Source organism: Oncorhynchus masou, chromosome 28 (genome assembly GCF_036934945.1).
Source record: "Oncorhynchus masou masou isolate Uvic2021 chromosome 28, UVic_Omas_1.1, whole genome shotgun sequence".
Classification (NCBI taxonomy): domain Eukaryota; kingdom Metazoa; phylum Chordata; class Actinopteri; order Salmoniformes; family Salmonidae; genus Oncorhynchus; species Oncorhynchus masou.
Genome location: NC_088239.1, coordinates 14,627,807 through 14,648,758, shown reverse-complemented (window position 1 = coordinate 14,648,758; position 20,952 = coordinate 14,627,807). Strand labels below are relative to the sequence as shown.

Sequence of the window (20,952 nt, the reverse complement as noted above, 5' to 3'; positions counted from 1 at the left end):
TTGTAGGGTAAGGCCCGGTGCTGCAGACTGCTCTCGTGCCCTCGCCAATTCGTTGATATAAGTACGGTTCTGTATTTATTTTCTTAGTCAACCTGTTTGTTTGCCAGAGCATTTGCTGTATAGCTTGGAAATAAGAGTCTTGGTAGTCGGAGGAATCCTAGGAATGGAATCCTTCCAGGAAATGTTTTCCAAAATCACATTGTAGGTTTGGAGTTTTGATTTGGAGTGAAGGTTATGTTGTGGAGGGTAGTATCCTGTATATGTCCTTGCCGAAAAATTCAACTTTATCTAAATAAAACATGTTTTTTTTCTGGTTGTATCTTATCCTGTCTTTTTTCCAGTTTCCAGACATCTTTTACTTTTGGTCGTTGATGTTGTTGTAACTTTTTTGAACTGGTCTCGCACTCTCTCTGTCCAGGGTGTCTCCCCTCCAGAAGTCTGAGATAGTGGACATGGTGAAGAAGCATGTGAAGGCCATCACTCTGGCCATAGGAGATGGGGCCAATGACGTGGGCATGATCCAGACTGCCCATGTAGGAGTTGGCATCAGTGGCAACGAGGGCATGCAGGCAACCAACTCCTCGGACTACTCCATCGCACAGGTAACACACACACACTAAGTAGAGAACGGAAGAGGGGGAGAAAGGGAGGAGAGGAGCAGGAGAAGCTAGTTGAAGTATTCTGTGAGAGCCAGAGGAATCTCTCTATCTATTTATCTGTCTTTATCACTCAGGTGTCTACTACTGCTTATCTCTTTGTCTCACCCTGTATCTCTCTCTCTCTCTCTCACTCACCCCCCCCTCTCTCTCTCACACTCACCCCACTTTCTCTCTCACACTGACCCCCCCCCTCTCTCTCTCTCTCTCTCTCATTCACCCCCCCTCTCTCTCTCACTCTCACTCACCCCCCTCTCTCTCTCACTCACCCCCCTCTCTCTCACTCACCCCCCCTCTCTTTCTGTTGCTAGTTTTCCTACCTAGAGAAGTTGTTGCTGGTCCATGGGGCGTGGAGTTATAACCGTGTCACTAAGTGTATTCTCTACTGTTTCTATAAGAATGTGGTTCTCTACATCATAGAGGTAAGACACACCCCTCCCCCTCACTTTCCCACCCTTCAACCCTCCCTCCCTCCCTCCCTCTCCCACCCTTCAACTCTCACCTCTCCCACCCTTCAACTCTCACCTCTCTCACTCTTCAACCCTCCCTCCCTCTCCTACCCTTCAACCCTCACCTCTCCTACCCTTCAACCCTCACCTCTCCCACCCTTCAACTCTCACCTCTCCCACCCTTCAACCCTCCCTCCCTCTCCCACCCTTCAACCCTCCCTCCTCCCCTCCCACCCTTCAACCCTCCCTCCCTCCCTCTCCCACCCTTCAACCCTCCCTCCCTCTCTCACCCTTCAACTCTCCCTCCCTCTCTCACCCTTCAACTCTCCCACCCTTCAACCCTCCCTCTCCCACCCTTCAACCCTCCCTCCCTCACCCTTCAACCCTCCCTCCCTCTCCCACCCTTCAACCCTCCCTCCCTCTCCCACCCTTCAACCCTCACCTCTCCCACCCTTCAACCCTCCCTCCCTCTCCCACCCTTCAACCCTCCCTCCCTCTCTCACCCTTCAACTCTCCCACCCTTCAACCCTCCCTCCCTCTCCCACCCTTCAACCCTCCCCCCTCTCCCACCCTTCAACCCTCACCTCTCCCACCCTTCAACCCTCACCTCTCCCACCCTTTCAACCCTCCCTCCCTCTCCCTCCCTCTCCCACCCTTCAACCCTCACCTCTCCCACCCTTCAACCCTCACCTCTCTGACCCTTCAACCCTCACCTCTCCCACCCTTCAACTCTCACCTATCCCACCCTTCAACCCTTACCTCTCCCACCCTTCAACCCTCACCTCTCCCACCCTTTCAACCCTCCCTCCCTCTCCCACCCTTCAACCCTCACCTCTCCCACCCTTCAACCCTCACCTCTCTGACCCTTCAACCCTCACCTCTCCCACCCTTCAACCCTCCCTCCCTCTCCCACCCTTCAACCCTCCCTCCCTCTCCCACCCTTCAACCCTCCCTCCCTCTCTTACCCTTCAACCCTCCTTCCCTCTCCCACCCTTCAACCCTCCCTCCCTCTCCCACCCTTCAACCCTCCCTCCCTCTCCCACCCTTCAACTCTCCCACCCTTCAACCCTCCCTCCCTCTCCCACCCTTCAACCCTCCCTCCATCTCCCACCCTTCAACCCTCCCTCCATCTCCCACCCTTCAACCCTCACCTCTCCCACCCTTCAACCCTCACCTCTCCCACCCTTCAACTCTCACCTCTCCCACCCTTCAACTCTCACCTCTCCCACCCTTCAACCCTCCCTCCCTCTCCCACCCTTCAACCCTCACCTCTCCCACCCTTCAACCCTCACCTCTCCCACCCTTCAACCCTCACCTCTCCCACCCTTCAACTCTCACTCCCTTCAACTCTCCCATCCTTCAACCCTCCCTCCCTCTCTCAACCTTTAACCCTCACCTCTTCAACCCTCCCTCCCTCCCTCTCTCAACCTTCAACCCTCACCTCTTCCACCCTTCAACTCTCCCACCCTTCAACCCTCACCTCCCCATCACCCCTCCCACATATAGACTGTACCTTATAAATGCCATCCAGTAATGTTTGAAGATGTATTACTATTTAAAACAACATTAGTAGAAGCTGGACCCATTTGGAGAGAGACTAACTCCCTTTCCCTCCTTAGACCAATCTCTTTTCTCTCTCTCTCTCTCTCACAGACACACACACACAACCACACACATTAACAGAGACATTTTGCAGCTGTTTGTCGAAATGTTTGACAATGACGGATGAGGTGCTCCTCTGGTGTCTGCTTTCTGTCTCACACGCACACACATACACCCACACACACATGGTCGGTCAGGGACTGTGTGTGTGTGATGGGTCAGGGGCATTTTGGAAGGCTCCACCATCATGAGGGTGATTTGTCAGCTGTGCCCCCTTCTCTGTCTAACATTAAGGAGGCCAGCAGGTGCAGACCCTCAACCTCTACCTTCTACCACAATGTCCCTCTCTCTCAGGTCTAAGGATGTGTGATTATCACATGTGATTGGCTGCCTGTAGAGATCTGTACGTCAAAGGGCATAGACACTCTCTGTCCACAAAGCAGAGATACAGAGTGGTGTGTTTTGGGGAGGGGGGGGTTGGCAGAGCAGGCGGGTGCTCCACTGTATGCTCCAGGAACCTCACCACACTCTGATCAGTCTGTGTCTCTGTATGGATGGATGTTTTACTCTTTGTAGATACCTTTAGCATTGGGTAGTGTGAACTGATCCTAGATCTGTAATCTACAGGGCCTTCAGAAAGTATTCATACCCCTTGACTTATTCCACATTCTGTTGTGTTACAGCCTGAATTCTAAATGGATTCAATATATTTCTTCTCTCTCACCCATCTACACACATAATGACAAAGTGAAAACATTGTTCTAGAAATTGTTGCAGATTTATTACAAATCAAATACAGGGGCCTCACGAGTGGCGCAGCGGTCTGAGGTACTGCATCGCAGTGCTTGAGGCGTCACTACAGACCCGGGTTCGATCTCAGGCTGTGTCACAACCGGCCGTGACAGGGAGTCCCATAGGGCGTCGCGCAGTTGGTCCAGCGTCGTCCGGGTTAGGGTAGGGTTTGGCCGGGGGGGCTTTACTTGGCTCATCACACTCTATTGACTCCTTGTGGCAGGCCGGGCACCTGCAGGCGGACTCTGGTCGTCAGTTGAACGGTGTTTCCTCCGTCACATTGGTGCAGGTGGCTTCCGGGTTAAGCTGATGGGTGTTACGGAGCGCTGTGTGGCAGGTCATATTTAGGAGGACACATGACCCGATCTTCGCCTCTCCCGTTTGTGAATCACGATGACATCAGTGATCTTCAGGTTGGAGCTCTAGAAAGAGGCCTGAGTTCCCGTCTTGCAATTCCGAGTTCGATGACCGTTCAAAACGTGTTTTCCCACTCAGACCTCATTCTTTTCCGAGTTCCCAGTTGTCTTGAACTCACTGAAGTCTGAGATTTCCGAGTTCCCAGTTGTCTTGAACTCACTGAAGTCTGAGATTTCCGAGTTCCCAGTTGTCTTGAACTCACTGAAGTCTGAGATTTCCGAGTTCCCAGTTGTCTTGAACTCACTGAAGTCTGAGATTTCCGAGTTTCAAGTTGTTTTGAGCGCGGCATAAATCATGCTGGATTGACAGCATGGCCAATGTTGAATGTTCATCCTTTTAAGCTTGGAAAAGAGACCCTTAAACCCTTGCTTGCAGTTAGCCACTTATTCTTTCCAAACCACTTATTGCGATTTCCAACTTGTGTAATGTTTATGTCCAATAGCAGATTAGCACCGATACGTTTTATCTATAATTTCTCTTCATTATTTCTCTTCATATGACAAGGTTTGAAAAGGATTTGCCAGTAGATTGTCGACTTGATTTTTTAGCTCTACCCGTAGATTTTGCAGTGACGTAGTGTCCCCATTACAGAACACCGAGCCAATCACGCCGCAACTAGAGAACGTTACCAACCCCGACGCTCCGTATTTTCCGCTGGCTGCCCCACCACCACAGAAAGCACTGAGCTGAAACAGCTGCCTTACTCAATAAAGCAACAAAAAGTTGTATGTGGCTTTATTGTTTTACATTCTTTGCAAACTGATATGTGACATGTATTAATCCCCAAATAACATGCAAAAAACAACATAAAACAAACAAACAGGTGCCTAAATAGGTGGGGTTCAAAACAGTTGACTGGTTGCCACTGATTACAAGCATACCCATAACATGATGCAGCCACCACTATGCTTGAAAATATGGAGAGTGGTACTCAGTAATGTGTTGTATTGGATTTCCCACACAGATAACACTTTGTATTCAGGACAAAAAGTGAATTGCTTTGCCACGTTTTCTCCTATCACGGCCATTAAACTCTAACTGTTTTAATGTCGTCATTGGCCTCATGATGAAATCTCTGAGTGGTTTCCTTCCTCTCCGGCAACTGAGTTAGGAAGGTCGCCTGTATCTTTGTAATGACAATCAATTACTTCTCCATGTTCAAAAGGATATTGTCAATGTCTGCTTTTTTATTTTTTACCCATCTACCAATAGATGCCCTTCTTTGAGAGACATTGGAAAACCTCCCTGGCCTTTGTGGTTGAATCTGTGTTTGAAATTCACTGCTGGACTGAGGGACCTTCCAGATAATTTTATGTGTGGGGTACAGAGATGAGATAGTCATTCAAAAGTCATGTTAAGCACTTTCTTTGAACGCAGAGTGAGTCCATGCAACTTATTATTTGACTTAAGCATATTTTTACTCCTGAACTTATTTAGGCTTGCCATAACAAAGGGGTTGAATACTTATTGAGTCAGCTTATCATTTTTTATTAATTTGTAAACATTTTGAAATACTTTATTCCACTTTGACATTATGGTGTATTGTGTGTAGGCTAGTGACACAAAATCTAAATGGAATCTTTTTTAAATTCAGGCTGTAACACAACAAAATGTGGAAAAAGTCAAGAGAATTGAATACTTTCTGAAGTCAATATATGCACAAGGGCTACGTGGTTATCCTCTATCTATCCCTGTTAATCAATTCATTCCATGCTCCCTTGTTTCACTCATCCTATATCATCCCTCTCTTGTCCAGCTGTGGTTTGCCTTTGTGAACGGCTTCTCTGGACAGATTCTGTTTGAACGCTGGTGTATCGGCCTCTACAACGTGGTGAGTGTTCACTTTATTCATACTGTCCATTTCTCTGTCTCACTCTTTCTGGATCTGTCCTTTACACCCCCACGTTCTATATGTTTGATCCCTTTCTCCCTCTCCCTCCCTCTCCCTGTCTCCCTCCCCCTCCCTCCCTCCCTCCCTCCCTCCCTCCCTCCCTCCCTCCCTCCCTCCCTCCCTCCCTCCCTCCCTCCCTCCCTCCCTCCCTCCCTCCCTCCCTCCTTCCCTCCCTCCCTCCCTCCCTCCCTCCCTCCCTTTTAATCTCTCCCTCCCTCCCTCCCTCCCTCCCTCCCTCCCTCCCTCCCTCCCTTTTAATCTCTCCCTCCCTCCCTCCCTCCCTCCCTCCCTCCCTCCCTCCCTCTCTTTTAATCTCTCCTTCCCTCCCTCCCTCCCTCTCTTTTAATCTCTCCTTCCCTCCCTCCCTCTCTTTTAATCTCTCCTTCCCTCCCTCCCTCCCTCTCTTTTAATCTCTCCTTCCCTCCCTCCCTCCCTCCCTCTCTTTTAATCTCTCCTTCCCTCCCTCCCTCCCTCCCTCCCTCTCCCTGTCTCCCTCCCTCCCTCCCTCTCTCTCTTTTAATCCCTCCCTCCCTCCCTCTCTCTCTTTTAATCCCTCCCTCCCTCCCTCTCTTTTGATCTCTCCTTCCCTCCCTCTCTCTCTCTTTCCCTCTCCCTCTTTTTCCATGTCTCTACTCTGTGTGAGCTGTTTGGAAGTGGTGGAATTACTGCTGATTGTGTCACTGTGATTGTTGTGCTGATTGTGTCACTGTGATTGTTGTGCTGATTGTGCCACTGTGATTGTTGTGCTGATTGTGTACCTGTGATTGTTGTTCTGATTGTGTCACTGTGATCGTTGTGCTGATTGTGTCACTGTGATCGTTGTGCTGATTGTGTCACTGTGATCGTTGTGCTGATTGTGTCACTGTGATTGTTGTGCTGATTGTGTCACTGTGATTGTTGTGCTGATTGTGTCACTGTGATTGTTGTGCTGATTGTGTCACTGATTGTTGAGCTGATTGTGTACCTGTGATTGTTGTGCTGATTGTGTACCTGTGAGCTGATTGTGTCACTGTGATTGTTGTGCTGATTGTGTCACTGTGATTGTTGTGCTGATTGTGTCACTGTGATTGTTGTGCTGATTGTGTCACTGTGATTGTTGTGCTGATTGTGTCACTGTGATTGTTGTGCTGATTGTGGTCACTGTGATTGTTGTGCTGATTGTGTCACTGTGATCGTTGTGCTGATTGTGTCACTGTGATTGTTGTGCTGATTGTGCGACCGATAAAACAGCCAACGGAGTAAGTCTGAATTTCTGAAAGTCAATCGATCATAGTGTTTGTTTGGGTGTTTTACGTTGTACTGTGTGTGTGTCAGATCTTCACAGCGCTGCCTCCCTTCACTCTGGGGATCTTTGACCGGCCGTGCAGTCAGCAGAACATGCTCCGCTTCCCCCAGCTATACAGCATCACCCAGAACGCTGAGGGGTTCAACACCAAGGTACACACACACCCAAACAAACAAACACGCACAGATCACTTTTTTACATTTTCAATCGTATTGAAATACTGTGCACACAAACACTGCCATAATTATTAATGGACAAACATATGGAACGTTTTTGAACATTGAACACTATGAATGAAACAATTTGAGTTTAGACAGAGGTCGAGTTTAGTTTAGAGTTTCACAACCAACTTGTAGGCCTATATGAACATTTATTGCATCATCTGAAATAAAGCTACACTATATATATATACACAAAGTAGGTGGACAACACTTCAAATTAGTGGATTTGGGTATTCCAGCCACACCCGTTGCTGACAGGTGTATAAAAATCGAGCACACAGCCATGCAATCTCCATAGACAAACCTTGGCAGTAGAATGGCCTTACTGAAGAACTCAGTGACTTTCAACGTGGCACCGTCATAGGATGCCACCTTTCCAACAAGTCAGTTCGTCAAATTTCTGCCCTGCTAGAGTTGCCCCGGTCAACTGTAAGGGCTGTTATTGTGAAGTAGAAAGGTCTAGGAGCAACAACGGCTCGGCCACAAAGTGGTTGGCCACACAAGCTCAAAACGAGACTGCCGAGTGCTGAAGCGTGTAGCACATAAAAATCGTCTGTCCTCTGTGGCAACACTCACCACCAAGTTCCAAACTGACTCTGGAAGCACGTCAGCACAATAACTGTTCGTAGGGAGCTTCATGAAATGGGTTTCCATGGCCGAGCAGCTGCACACAAGGCTAAGATCACCATGCGCAATGCCAAATGTTGGCTGGAGTGGTGTAAAGCTCCCCACCGTTGGACTCTGGATGAGTGGAAACACGTTCTCTGGAGTGATGAATCATGCTTCACCATCTGGCAGTCCGACGGACGATTCTGGGTTTGGCTGAGCAGGTAGAACACTACCTACCCCAATGCACAGTGCCAAATGTAACGCTTGGTGGAGGAGGAATAATTCTCTGAGACTGTTTTTCATGGTTTGGGCTAGGCCCCTTAATGTTAACACTACAGCATACAATAACATTCTAGATTACTCTGTGCTTTCTACTTTGTGGCAACAGTTTGGGGAAGGCCCTTTCCTGTTTCAGCATGACAATGCCCCCGTGCACAAATCGAGGTCCGTACAGAAAGTGTTTGTTGACATCGGTGTGGAAGAACTTGACTGGCCTGCACAAAGCCCTGACCTCAACCCCATCAAACACCTTTAGGATGAATCTGAACGCCAGGCCTAATCACCCAACATCTGTGCCAAACCTCACTAATGCTCTTGTGGATGAATGGAAGCAAGACCCTGCAGCAATGTTCCAACATCTAGTGGAAAGACTTCCCAGAAGAGTGGAGGCTGTTATAGCAGCAAAGGGGGGAGAAACTTCATATTAATGCCCATGACTTTGGAATGAGATGTTCGACGAGCAGGTGTCCACATACTTCTGGTCATGTAGTTTATGATTGTCATGGTTATGTTCTCCCATAGCTCAGTGTTTGATGGGTCATGTCTGGGGCTTGTGTCCATGTCTCTGTGATGGATGTGTGATGCCTGGTGTTTGTTTTGGAATCCTGCAGGTAAACAAGGTGGCAGGGAGACTGGACCATCCACATGGCAACTCTAATGAGAATAAGGAAATCATTAATTTAGGGGTAGAAAGTGTGTGTGTGCGTAGGTGTAGGGCAGTTAGTTAGTAGCGATGGTGAATACATAGTGGTAGTTGTATTACTGAACACTGTTTTTCTGTGGGCTCTGAGTGTTTTGGCTTTGGTTTTTACTGACACTACTACTGCCCTCTCGCTCTTTCATTCTCTCTCTTTCATTCTCCCTCTCTCTCTCTTTCATTCTCTCTCCATCCATCTCTCTTATTCTCTCTCTCGCTCTCTTTCATTCTCTCTCTCTCTCTCTTTCATTCTCTCTCTCTCTCCATCCCTCTCTCAGGTGTTTTGGGGTCACTGTATAAATGCTCTGATCCATTCCATTATTCTCTTCTGGTTTCCACTCAAAGTTCTAGAACATGGTAAGTAGTGGTCCCTACACCCACTGCTAGAGACACTCACTCACTCACTCGCACACGTCCACTCTGCTAGAGACACTCACTCACACGTGCACTCTGCTAGACATATTGGTTCATATTGGACATACTGGTTCATCCTTGGGAGCAATTTCCAAACGCCTGAAGGTTCTAGAAGAAAAAGAAACGCACACCTATTTAGGTGAGGTGCTGGCTAGCGGAGTAGAAAAGTTGAAAATAAAAGAGCTGCACACTCTAGGAACTCAGATGCAAAAATTGAATTACCAACGTTTCGACAGCCAAGCCGTCATCAGGGTATAATCACAAACACTGCGGAATTACTTGTTTATGTAGTGTCAAAAGACACAGGTGTCTGTAATCATGGCCAAGAGTGGCCTGATATCATTGGTTAATGATCAAATATTAAAATAGAATACAAAGAACAGCATACAATCAACAAATGGATAGCATACAATCATAAATTCATTTTAGGCTACACAAGCTTACAAACAATTACAATGGCAAAGTCACAATAATCACAAGAATGGCTTCAGATCAAAGTCTATGTTGAGACCGAAGGGAACAAGGGTCTTTAAGTTAAAGATCCAGGCAGCCTCTCGTTTTAACAATAAATTATCAAGGTCACCCCCTCTCCTAGGGTGGGTGACATGTTCGATGCCAATATAACACAGAGACGAAATCGAGTGGCCTGCCTCCAAGAAGTGGGCCGCAACTGGATAAGTAAAGTTTTTACACCTAATGGTGCTACGATGCTCTGAGATACGTACTTTTAATTCACGTTTTGTTTTACCTACATCATTTTTACCACAAGGACAAGTTATAAGATAAATAACTTCCTTAGTGGAGCACGTAATAACACCTTTTATTGGGATCGATTTCCCTGTTTGTGGGTGTTTGAAGGATCTACCTCAATAAGTGCCATTGCATTGAGCACAGCCATTACATTTGTAGTTTCCATCCAGTAGGGGCGCAAATAGACGTTGTTAAGGAATATATGCCCGACGGTACCACTTTGATCTGTACAAACAATAGTACGCAAGTATAAACACCATGGGACCACACAACCGTCATACCGCTCAGGAAGGAGACGCGTTCTGTCTCCGAGAGATGAACGAACTTTGGTGCGAAAAGTGCAAATCAATCCCAGAACAACAGCAAAGGACCTTGTGAAGATGCTGAAGGAAACCGGTACAAAAGTATCTATATCCACAGTAAAACGAGTCCTATATAGGCATAACCTGAAAGGCCGCTCAGCAAGGAAGAAGCCACTGCTCCAAAACCGCCATAAAAAAGCCAGACTTCGGTTTGCAACTGCACATGGGGACAAAGATCATACTTTTTGGAGAAATGTCCTCTGGTCTGATGAAAATAAAAATAGAACTGTTTGACAATAATGACTATCGTTATGTTTGGAGTTAAAGGGGGAGGCTTGCAAGCCGAAGAACACCATCCCAACCGTGAAGCACGGGGGTGGCAGCATCATGTTGTGGGGGTGCTTTGCTGCAGGAGGGACTGGTGCACTGCACAAAATAGATGGCATCATGACGTAGAAAAATGATGTGGATATATTAAAGCAACATCTCAAGACATCAGTCAGGAAGTTAAAGCTTGGTTGCAAATGGGTCTTCCAAATGGACAATTACCCCATGCATATTTCCAAAGTTGTGGCAAAATGGCTTAAGGACAACAAAGTCAAGGTATTGGAGTGGCCATCACAAAGACCTGACCTCAATCCTATAGAAAATGTGTGGGCAGAACTGAAAAAGCGTGTGCGAGCAAGGAGGCCTACAAACCTGACTGTTACACCAGCTGTCAGGAGGAATGGACCAAAATTCACCCAACGTATTGTGGGAAGCTTGTGGAAGGCTACCCGAAACATTTGACCCAAGTTAAACAATTTAAAGGCAATGCTACCAAATATTATTTGAGTGTATGTAAACTTCTGACCCACTGGGAATGTGATGAAAGAAATAAAAGCTGAAATAAATAATTATCTCTACTATTATTCTGACATTTCACATTCTTAAAATAAATTGGTGATCCTAACTGACCTAAGACGGGGCATTTTTACTAGGATTAAATGTCAGGAATTGTGAAACTGAGTTTAAATGTATTTGGCTAAGGTGTATGTAAACTTCCGACTTCAACTGTAAATCTTGTAGTAAATGTTTCACAGTGTGTGTGTGTGTGTGTGTGTGTGTGTGTGTGTGTGTGTGTGTGTGTGTGTGTGTGTGTGTGTGTGTGTGCGTGTGCGTGTGTGTGCGTGTTCTCCCCAGACAGTCCTTTCAACAACGGTCATGGTACTGACTACCTGTTTGTGGGGAACATGGTGTACACGGTAAGCACAGCCCCTCAGTGTGTCTCATCTGTGTTGGTGCTGATACTCTGTACAAGAACATGGACTCATCCCACTAATTACAGAAGTAATGAAGTGTTCTCATGGGTCTACAGTGTCCTCAGCAATTGCTCCATTCATCTACAGTGTCCTCTCTATCACTCTGTTCCTTAAATTCAGCACGGTGTATGTCTGTTGCTTATTTGTTAGTGAGTGTTTAGATGGCTGAGAGCAGTGGTTATACTTTGAGTGTTTTAACAGGTATTGTTTACAGTATCATTATGGACATTTATCATCTCTGGTGTCGTTTGTGAATTAACCCCACCTCTCTTTCTCCCTCATTCTCTCTTTCTTTCTCCCCCTCATTCTCTCTCCCGCATTCTCTTTCTCCCCTCCCCTATGTTCTCTCATCCCCTCCCTCATTTTCTCTCTCCCCTCCCTCATTTTCTCTCTCCCCCTCCCTCATTTTCTCTCTCCCCCTCCCTCATTTTCTCTCTCCCCCTCCCTAATTTTCTCTCTCCCCCTCCATCATTTTCTCTCCCCGCCTCCCCAATTTTCTCTCTCCCTCCCTCATTTTCTCTCTCTCCCTCCCTCATTTTCTCTCTCTCCCTCCCTCATTTTCTCTCTCCCTCCCTCCCTCATTTTCTCTCTCCCTCCCTCATTTTCTCTCTCCCTCCCTCATTTTCTCTCTCCCTCCCTAATTTTCTCTCCCTGCCTCCCTAATTTTCTCTCTCCCCCTCCCTCATTTTCTCTCCCCCTCCCTCATTTTCTCTCTCGCCCTCCCTCATTTTCTCTCCCCGCCTCCCTAATTTTCTCTCTCCCTCCCTCATTTTCTCTCCCCGCCTCCCTAATTTTCTCTTCCCCTCCCTCATTTTCTCTCTCTCCCTCCCTCATTTTCTCTCCCCGCCTCCCTAATTTTCTCTCCCCCTCCCTCATTTTCTCTCTCTCCCTCCCTCATTTTCTCTACCTGCCTCCCTAATTTTCTCTCCCCCTCCCTCATTTTCTCTCTCCCTCCCTCATTTTCTCTCCCTGCCTCCCTAATTTTCTCTCACCCTCCCTCATTTTCTCTCTCTCACTCCCCCTCCATTCTCTCTCCCCCCTTCCTTATTTTCTCTCTCCCCGTCCATCATTCTCTCTCTCCCCCTCCCTCCCTCATTCTCTCTCTCTATCTCTTCTCCTGCCTCATTCTCTCTCTTTCTCTCCCCCTCTCCCTTTCTCTCTTCTCTCTGCAGTATGTGGTAGTAACGGTGTGTTTGAAAGCTGGTATGGAAACCACTGCCTGGACCAGGGTACAGTCTGTTTTACCGTAACGATTTCCTCTCCAACACACACTCCCACTGCACTACTCCTATAGACTACTTAGATGTACCGTGGTGACATACAGAACCACTCAAACGTTTGGACACACCTACTCATTCAAGGTGAAGCTGGTTGAGAGGATGCCAAGTGTGCAAAGCTTTCAAGGCAAAGGGTGGCTACTTTGAAGAATCTAAAATGTTTAACAACTTTTTTGGTTACTGCATGATTAGCGTGTGTTTTCATAGTTTTGATGTCTTCACTATTATTATACAATGTAGAAAATAGTAAAAAAAATATATATAAAAAAACTTGAATGTGTAGGTGTGTCCAAACTTTTGACTGGTACTGTACAGTCGTGGCCACAAGTTTTGAGAATGACACAATTATTAATTTTCACACAGTCTGCTACCTCAGTTTGTATGATGGCAATTTGCGTATACTCCAGAATGTTATGAAGAGTGATCAGATGAATTACAATTAATTGCAAAGTCCCTCTTTGCCATGCAAATAAACTGAATCCCAAAAAAAGCATTTCCACTACATTTCAGCCCTGCCACAAAAGGACCAGCTGACATCATGTCAGTGATTCTCTCGTTAACACATTGTTGTGAAGAAGGCTTCAGGGTGCCCAAGAAAGTCCAGCAAGCACCAGGACCGTCTCCTAAAGTTGATTCAACTGCGGGATCGGGGCACCACCAGTACAGAGCTTGCTCAGGAATGGCAGCAGGCAGGTGTGAGTGCATCTGCATGCACAGTGAGGCGAAGACTTTTGGAGGATGGCCTGGTGTCAAAAAGGGCAGCAAAGAAGCCACTTCTCTCCAGGAAAAACATCAGGGACAGACTGATATTCTGCAAAAGGTACAGGGATTGGACTGCTGAGGACGGGGGTAAAGTCATTTTCTCTGATGAATCCCCTTTCTGATTGTTTGGGGCATTCGGAAAAAAGCTTGTCCGGAGAAGACAAGGTGAACGCTACCATCCGTCCTGTGTCATGCCAACAGTAAAGCATCCTGAGACCATTCATGTGTGGGGTTGCTTCTCAGCCAAGGGAGTGGGCTCACTCACAATTTTGCCTAAGAACACAGCCATGAATAAAGAATAGTACCAACAAATCCTCCGAGAGCAACTTCTCCCAACCATCCAGGAACAGTTTGGTGACGAACAATGCCTTTTACAGCATGATGGAGCAACTTGCCATAAGGCAAAAGTGATAACTAAGTGGCTTGGGGAACAAAACATCGATATTTTGGGTCCATGGCCAGGAAACTCCCCAGACCTTAATCCCATTGAGATTTTGTGGTCAATCTTCAAGAGGCGGGTGGACAAACAAAAACCCACAAATTCTGACAAACTCCAAGCATTGATTATGCAAGAATGGGCTGCCATCAGTCAGGATGTGGCCCAGAAGTTAATTGACAGCATGCCAGGTCGGATTACAGAGGTCTTGAAAAAGAGGGGTCAACACTGCAAATATTGACTCTTTGCATCAACTTCATGTAATTGTCAATAAAAGCCTTTGGCTCTTATGACATGCCTGTAATTATACTTCAGATATTTTTGTCAGATATTACTATGGAATACTGAAGACACTGAAGCAGCAAACTTTGTGAAAAATAATATTTGTGTCATTCTCAAAACTTTTGTCCACGACTGTACATAGAAGCTAGCCTGCAGATGGAAGGTAGCCTGCAGATGGAAGGTAGCCTGCAGATGGAAGGTAGCCTGCAGATGGAAGGTAGCCTGCAGATGGAAGGTAGCCTGCAGATGGATGGCAGTCTACAGATGGATGGCAGTCTACAGATTGACAGCTGGCAGTGTGGGGTATACTCTAGTTTAGCACCCCCTATATACTGTACATCCAAACACAGTCCTTGCCATGTGTTACAGCCATCTCAGCTCATTACTACTGCGGTGAGGGGGGGTAGAGGTGGGTGTTGACACCCCCGTCCATTCTGCTGTCCACATAACACCCCCCTCCTTTCTTCTTCTTCTCCCTCCCTCCCCTCTCTCTCTCCCCCTCTCTTCTCCCTATAGTTCTCCCACCTGGCGGTGTGGGGCAGTATGATTCTCTGGGTGCTCTTCTTCACGGTCTACTCAGCTTTCTGGCCGTCCATCCCCATCGCTCCTGACATGCAAGGCCAGGCAAGTCTCCTCCTCCTCATGGTTCAAATGGTCTCTTCTGTTCAACGAAGCCGTGTCCACGGTGTCCTGTTGACTTGAAAAGCTGAGGTACCCGGTAGAGGTGTGCGGTCAGCCCCGATAACCCCGCCTCAGACCATGCTGTAAATATGTCATAATAGTTTGGAAACAGCTCCGTGGACCTGTTCTATATGGACTTAGTGCTTTCCACCTCCCAGCTCTCCCCAAACGTGTCAGTCATTTTGGTAATGGGATGGTGGGGGGTAATAACCCTTCATTACGCCTGGCGCCATTTCGGCTGGCCTTCTGGGTGTTCTATGTCAGCACTGCTGGAGCCCCAGGGAGATTCATACCCTGCCAGCCCGCTCTGCAGGCCCTCTGCACCTGCTACGCCGTCACCCGAGCCCCAGGCTTTTACGGCCTGCCCTGGAGGTGTTGACTCTAGAGTGGGTGGGATTGGCTGTGTAGGGCTGGTGGAGGACCGGTGGGTGGGTTTCTATGGGGTACCCCCTGATTGAGTGTTTTTAGGGGGCTAGTGTGTAGGTGCGGGGGTACCCCACTGTGCTGGGGAGGGAGGGAGGGGGAGAGAGGGAGGGGGAGAGAGGGAGGGGGAGAGAGGGAGGGGGAGGGAGGGAGGGGGAGAGAGGGGGGGGAGGGAGGGGGGGGGGAGGAGGGAGGGGGAGGGAGGGGGAGGGAGGGAGGGGGGAGAGGGAGGGGGAGAGAGGGAGGGGGAGAGAGGGAGGGGGAGGGAGGGAGGGGGAGAGAGGTGGAAGCCTCAGCCCCCTTCAGACCATTAATTCAATTTGTGTCAGAAATGAGGAACATGAATAACCATGCAGCTGCTCAGTCCAACTGGGGAACTGAGAAATACATACATCCTACCCTGACCCCACCTCTCTCCCCCATCGCAATCCCTCCCTGACCCCACCTCTCTCCCCCATCACAATCCCTCCCTGACCCCACCTCTCTCCCCGTCGCAATCCCTCCCTGACCCCACCTCTCTCCCCCATCGCAATCCCTCCCTCACCCCACCTCTCTCCCCCGTCGCAATCCCTCCCTGACCCCACCTCTCCCCCATCGCAATCCCTCCCTGACCCCACCTCTCTCCCCCGTCGCAATCCCTCCCTGACCCCACCTCTCTCCCCCATCGCAATCCCTCCCTGACCCCACCTCTCTCCCCCGTCGCAATCCCTCCCTGACCCCACCTCTCTCCCCCATCGCAATCCCTCCCTGACCCCACCTCTCTCCCCCATCGCAATCCCTCCCTCACCCCACCTCTCTCCCCGTCGCAATCCCTCCCTCACCCCACCTCTCTCCCCCATCGCAATCCCTCCCTGACCCCACCTCTCTCCCCCATCGCAATCCCTCCCTCACCCCACCTCTCTCCCCCGTCGCAATCCCTCCCTGACCCCACCTCTCTCCCCCATCGCAATCCCTCCCTCACCCCACCTCTCTCCCCCGTCGCAATCCCTCCCTCACCCCACCTCTCTCCCCCGTCGCAATCCCTCCCTGACCCCACCTCTCTCTCCCCATCGCAATCCCTCCCTGACCCCACCTCTCTCTCCCCTGTCGCAATCCCTCCCTCACCCCACCTCTCTCCCCCATCGCAATCCCTCCCTGACCCCACCTCTCTCCCCCATCGCAATCCCTCCCTGACCCCACCTCTCTCCCCCATCGCAATCCCTCCCTGACCCCACCTCTCTCCCCCATCGCAATCCCTCCCTGACCCCACATCTCTCCCCCGTCGCAATCCCTCCCTGACCCCACCTCTCTCCCCCATCGCAATCCCTCCCTGACCCCACCTCTCTCCCCCGTCGCAATCCCTCCCTGACCCCACCTCTCTCCCCCATCGCAATCCCTCCCTGACCCCACCTCTCTCCCCTGTCGCAATCCCTCCCTCACCCCACCTCTCTCCCCCCTCGCAATCCCTCCCTGACCCCACCTCTCTCTCCCCTGTCGCAATCCCTCCCTCACCCCACCTCTTTCCCCCATCGCAATCCCTCCCTGACCCCACCTCTCTCCCCCATCGCAATCCCTCCCTGACCCCACCTCTCTCCCCCATCGCAATCCCTCCCTGACCCCACCTCTCTCCCCCATCGCAATCCCTCCCTGACCCCACCTCTCTCCCCCGTCGCAATCCCTCCCTGACCCCACCTCTCTCTCCCCCATCGCAATCCCTCCCTGACCCCACCTCTCTCTCCCCTGTCGCAATCCCTCCCTCACCCCACCTCTCTCCCCCATCGCAATCCCTCCCTGACCCCACCTCTCTCCCCCATCGCAATCCCTCCCTGACCCCACCTCTCTCCCCCATCGCAATCCCTCCCTGACCCCACCTCTCTCCCCCATCGCAATCCCTCCCTGACCCCACCTCTCTCCCCCATCGCAATCCCTCCCTGACCCCACCTCTCTCCCCCGTCGCAATCCCTCCCTGACCCCACCTCTCTCCCCCATCGCAATCCCTCCCTGACCCCACCTCTCTCTCCCCTGTCGCAATCCCTCCCTCACCCCACCTCTCTCCCCCATCGCAATCCCTCCCTGACCCCACCTCTCTCTCCCCGTCGCAATCCCTCCCTGACCCCACCTCTCTCCCCTGTCGCAATCCCTCCCTCACCCCACCTCTCTCCCCCGTCGCAATCCCTCCCTGACCCCACTTCTCTCCCCCGTCGCAATCCCTCCCTGACCCCACCTCTCTCCCCCATCTCAATCCCTCCCTCACCCCACCTCTCTCCCCCATCGCAATCCCTCCCTCACCCCACATCTCTCCCCCATCACAACCCCTCCCTCACCCCACCTCTCTCCCCCATCGCAATCCCTCCCTCACCCCACATCTCTCCCCCATCACAACCCCTCCCTCACCCCACCTCTCTCCCCCGTCGCAATCCCTCCCTGACCCCACATCTCTCCCCTGTCGCAATCCCTCCCTCACCCCACCTCTCTCTCCCCTGTCGCAATCCCTCCCTGACCCCACCTCTCTCCCCCATCGCAATCCCTCCCTGACCCCACCTCTCTCCCCCATCGCAATCCCTCCCTCACCCCACATCTCTCCCCCATCGCAATCCCTCCCTCACCCCACATCTCTCCCCCGTCGCAATCCCTCCCTGACCCCACCTCTCTCCCCTGTCGCAATCCCTCCCTCACCCCACCTCTCTCCCCTGTCGCAATCCCTCCCTCACCCCACCTCTCTCCCCTGTCGCAATCCCTCCCTCACCCCACCTCTCTCTCCCCTGTCGCAATCCCTCCCTCACCCCACCACTCTCTCCCCTGTCGCAATCCCTCCCTGACCCCACCTCTCTCCCCCGTCGCAATCCCTCCCTCACCCCACCTCTCTCCCCCATCGCAATCCCTCCCTGACCCCACCTCTCTCTCCCCTGTCGCAATCCCTCCCTCACCCCACCTCTCTCCCCCATCGCAATCCCTCCCTGACCCCACCTCTCTCTCCCCTGTCGCAATCCCTCCCTCACCCCACCTCTCTCCCCCGTCGCAATCCCTCCCTGACCCCACCTCTCTCCCCGTCGCAATCCCTCCCTGACCCCACATCTCTCCCCTGTCGCAATCCCTCCCTCACCCCACCTCTCTCCCCCATCGCAATCCCTCCCTCACCCCACATCTCTCCCCCATCACAACCCCTCCCTCACCCCACCTCTCTCCCCCATCGCAATCCCTCCCTCACCCCACATCTCTCCCCCATCACAACCCCTCCCTGACCCCACCTCTCTCCCCCGTCGCAATCCCTCCCTGACCCCACATCTCTCCCCTGTCGCAATCCCTCCCTCACCCCACCTCTCTCTCCCCTGTCGCAATCCCTCCCTGACCCCACCTCTCTCCCCCATCGCAATCCCTCCCTCACCCCACCTCTCTCCCCCATCGCAATCCCTCCCTCACCCCACATCTCCCGCCCCTCTTGTTCTCCGCATCGCTTCCCACGTCACACATTCTGACCACCTCTCCCTTGCTCCCCCTATCTCTGCATTCATCTTCCCATAAGGGATGAATAATGGGCTGTTCATTGAGTGCTCTGTCTACTCTTCTAATAATTGTGTTTGTGTCTGTGTTTGTCGGAGACCGTGTCTGTGTGTGTTGGTGTTTTGACAGACTGAGAATGTGTGTTTGTGTGTATGTACGTATACGTGGAGGTGTTTGTCGGAGACTGACAGTCTGTCTGGTTGTCTGTGGGTGTGTGTCAGACAGGGAATGTGTGTGTAGTCTGAGCGTCTCTGGGTGTGTTTCCAGCTGTCACAGGGAATGTTTCATAACGGTTTTCCAATTCAGTCCGGAGAATCTTCCTGGGAATGCCAGCTGTGTCTGGCCCAAGCTATCTATCTCTGAACTACAGCCTCATAACAGCTACTAAGGATGTAGCTAGTTAGCCAGTACAACGTAGACTACAGCACAGTGTCCAGTTGTATTAATGTAGTATAGTAGAGAGATGGGCTTTGTTGCCAGGGCATATTCAGCTAACTGTTACTGGTATTCAGCATATGGTGGCAGAAATGGATACCATGTAGAAATACAAGGGAGGGGGCTCAAGGTGGACAACAGGCAGAGATGGATACCATGTAGAAATACAAGGGGGGGGGGGCTCAAGGTGGACAACAGGCAGAGATGGATACCATGTAGAAATACAAGGGGGGGGGGGCTCAAGGTGGACAACAGGCAGAGATGAATAAAGAAACAGACGCTTCAAGAGAAAGAAAAATACATACAGATGGAGAGAATCTGAGTGGAGAGAAAGGAAGATGTAGCTGATTGAGAGAGCGGGAGAGAGATAGAAGTTGAGTGGATGATTAACCCCTAGAGTCAGGGTTAGAGGTCAGAGGTCAACGCGACTGACTGCAGCTAGATGACAGAGGGAGGAGACCCTAGTAGTTACTCAATGAAGAGTATCTGCCTAACTTGTTACTGGAATGTTGTGTTATGTTGATATGGTGTGTGTGTTATGTTGATGTGGTGTGTGTGTGTGTGTACGTGTGTGTGTTGACGGTGTGTGTGTGTGTTGACGTGTGTGTGTGTTGTGTTAACGTGTGTGTGCGTGTGTTATGTTGACGTTGTGCGTTATGTTGACATTGTGCGTTATGTTGACGTTGTGTGTGTGTGTTGACGTGTACGTGTGTGTTGACGTGTACGTGTGTGTTGACGTGTGTATGTGTGTGTGTGTGTGTGTGTGTGTGCTGACGTGTGTGTGTGCGTTGTTGACGTGTGTGTGTGTGCGTTGTTGACGTGTGTGTGTGTGCGTTGTTGACGTGTGTGTGTGTGTGTGTGTGCGTTGTTGACGTGTGTGTGTGTGTGTGCGTTGTTGACGTGTGGGTGTGTTATGTTGACCTATGTGTGTGTTATGTTGACCTATGTGTGTGTTATGTTGACCTATGTGTGTGTTATGTTGACGTGTGTGTGTGTGTGTGTGTGTTATGTTGATATGCGTGTGTGTGTGTTTTGACTGTGTGTGTGTGTTTTGACTGTGTGTGTGTGTTTTGACTGTGTGTGTGTTGTGTTGACTGTGTGTGTGTTGTGTTGACTGTGTGTGTGTTGTGTTGACTGTGTGTGTGTGTTGTGTTGACTGTGTGTGTGTGTGTGTGTGTGTGTGTGTGTGTGTGTGTGTGTGTGTGTGTGTGTGTGTGTGTGTGTGTGTGTGTGTGTGTGTGTGTGTGTGTGTGTGTGTGTGTGTGTTGTGTTGACTGTGTGTGTGTGTGTGTGTTGTGTTGACTGTGTGTGTGTGTGTGTTGTGTTGACTGTGTGTGTGTGTGTGTTATTTTTGACGGTGTGTGTTATGTTGATGGTGTGTGTGTGTATGTGTGTGTGCGTGTGTGTGATGTTGACGGTGTTTGTGTGTGTGTGTGTGTTATGTTGATGGTGTGTGTGTGTGTTATGTTGATGGTGTGTGTTATGTTGACGGTGTGTGTGTGTTATGTTGA

The 20,952-nt window shown here is 50.2% G+C and overlaps 1 protein-coding gene across 3 annotated transcripts in view; it reads left to right on the top strand.

Moving 5' to 3' along the window:
- The window catches only part of LOC135517227 (phospholipid-transporting ATPase IB-like), a 104,812-nt gene that overhangs the window by 73,329 nt on the left and 10,531 nt on the right, over nt 1-20,952 (top strand). For 2 of the 3 annotated variants that reach the window (XM_064941340.1, XM_064941339.1), the window contains 8 exons: nt 419-602; nt 968-1,078; nt 5,673-5,747; nt 7,122-7,244; nt 9,177-9,255; nt 11,547-11,608; nt 12,838-12,894; nt 14,939-15,046. In XM_064941340.1, the coding sequence (XP_064797412.1) occupies nt 419-602; nt 968-1,078; nt 5,673-5,747; nt 7,122-7,244; nt 9,177-9,255; nt 11,547-11,608; nt 12,838-12,894; nt 14,939-15,046 (799 nt within the window). Of the gene's footprint in view, nt 1-418; nt 603-967; nt 1,079-5,672; nt 5,748-7,121; nt 7,245-9,176; nt 9,256-11,546; nt 11,609-12,837; nt 12,895-14,938; nt 15,047-20,952 lie in introns of those variants that run through there. The other variant, XM_064941341.1, reaches the window with a different exon arrangement.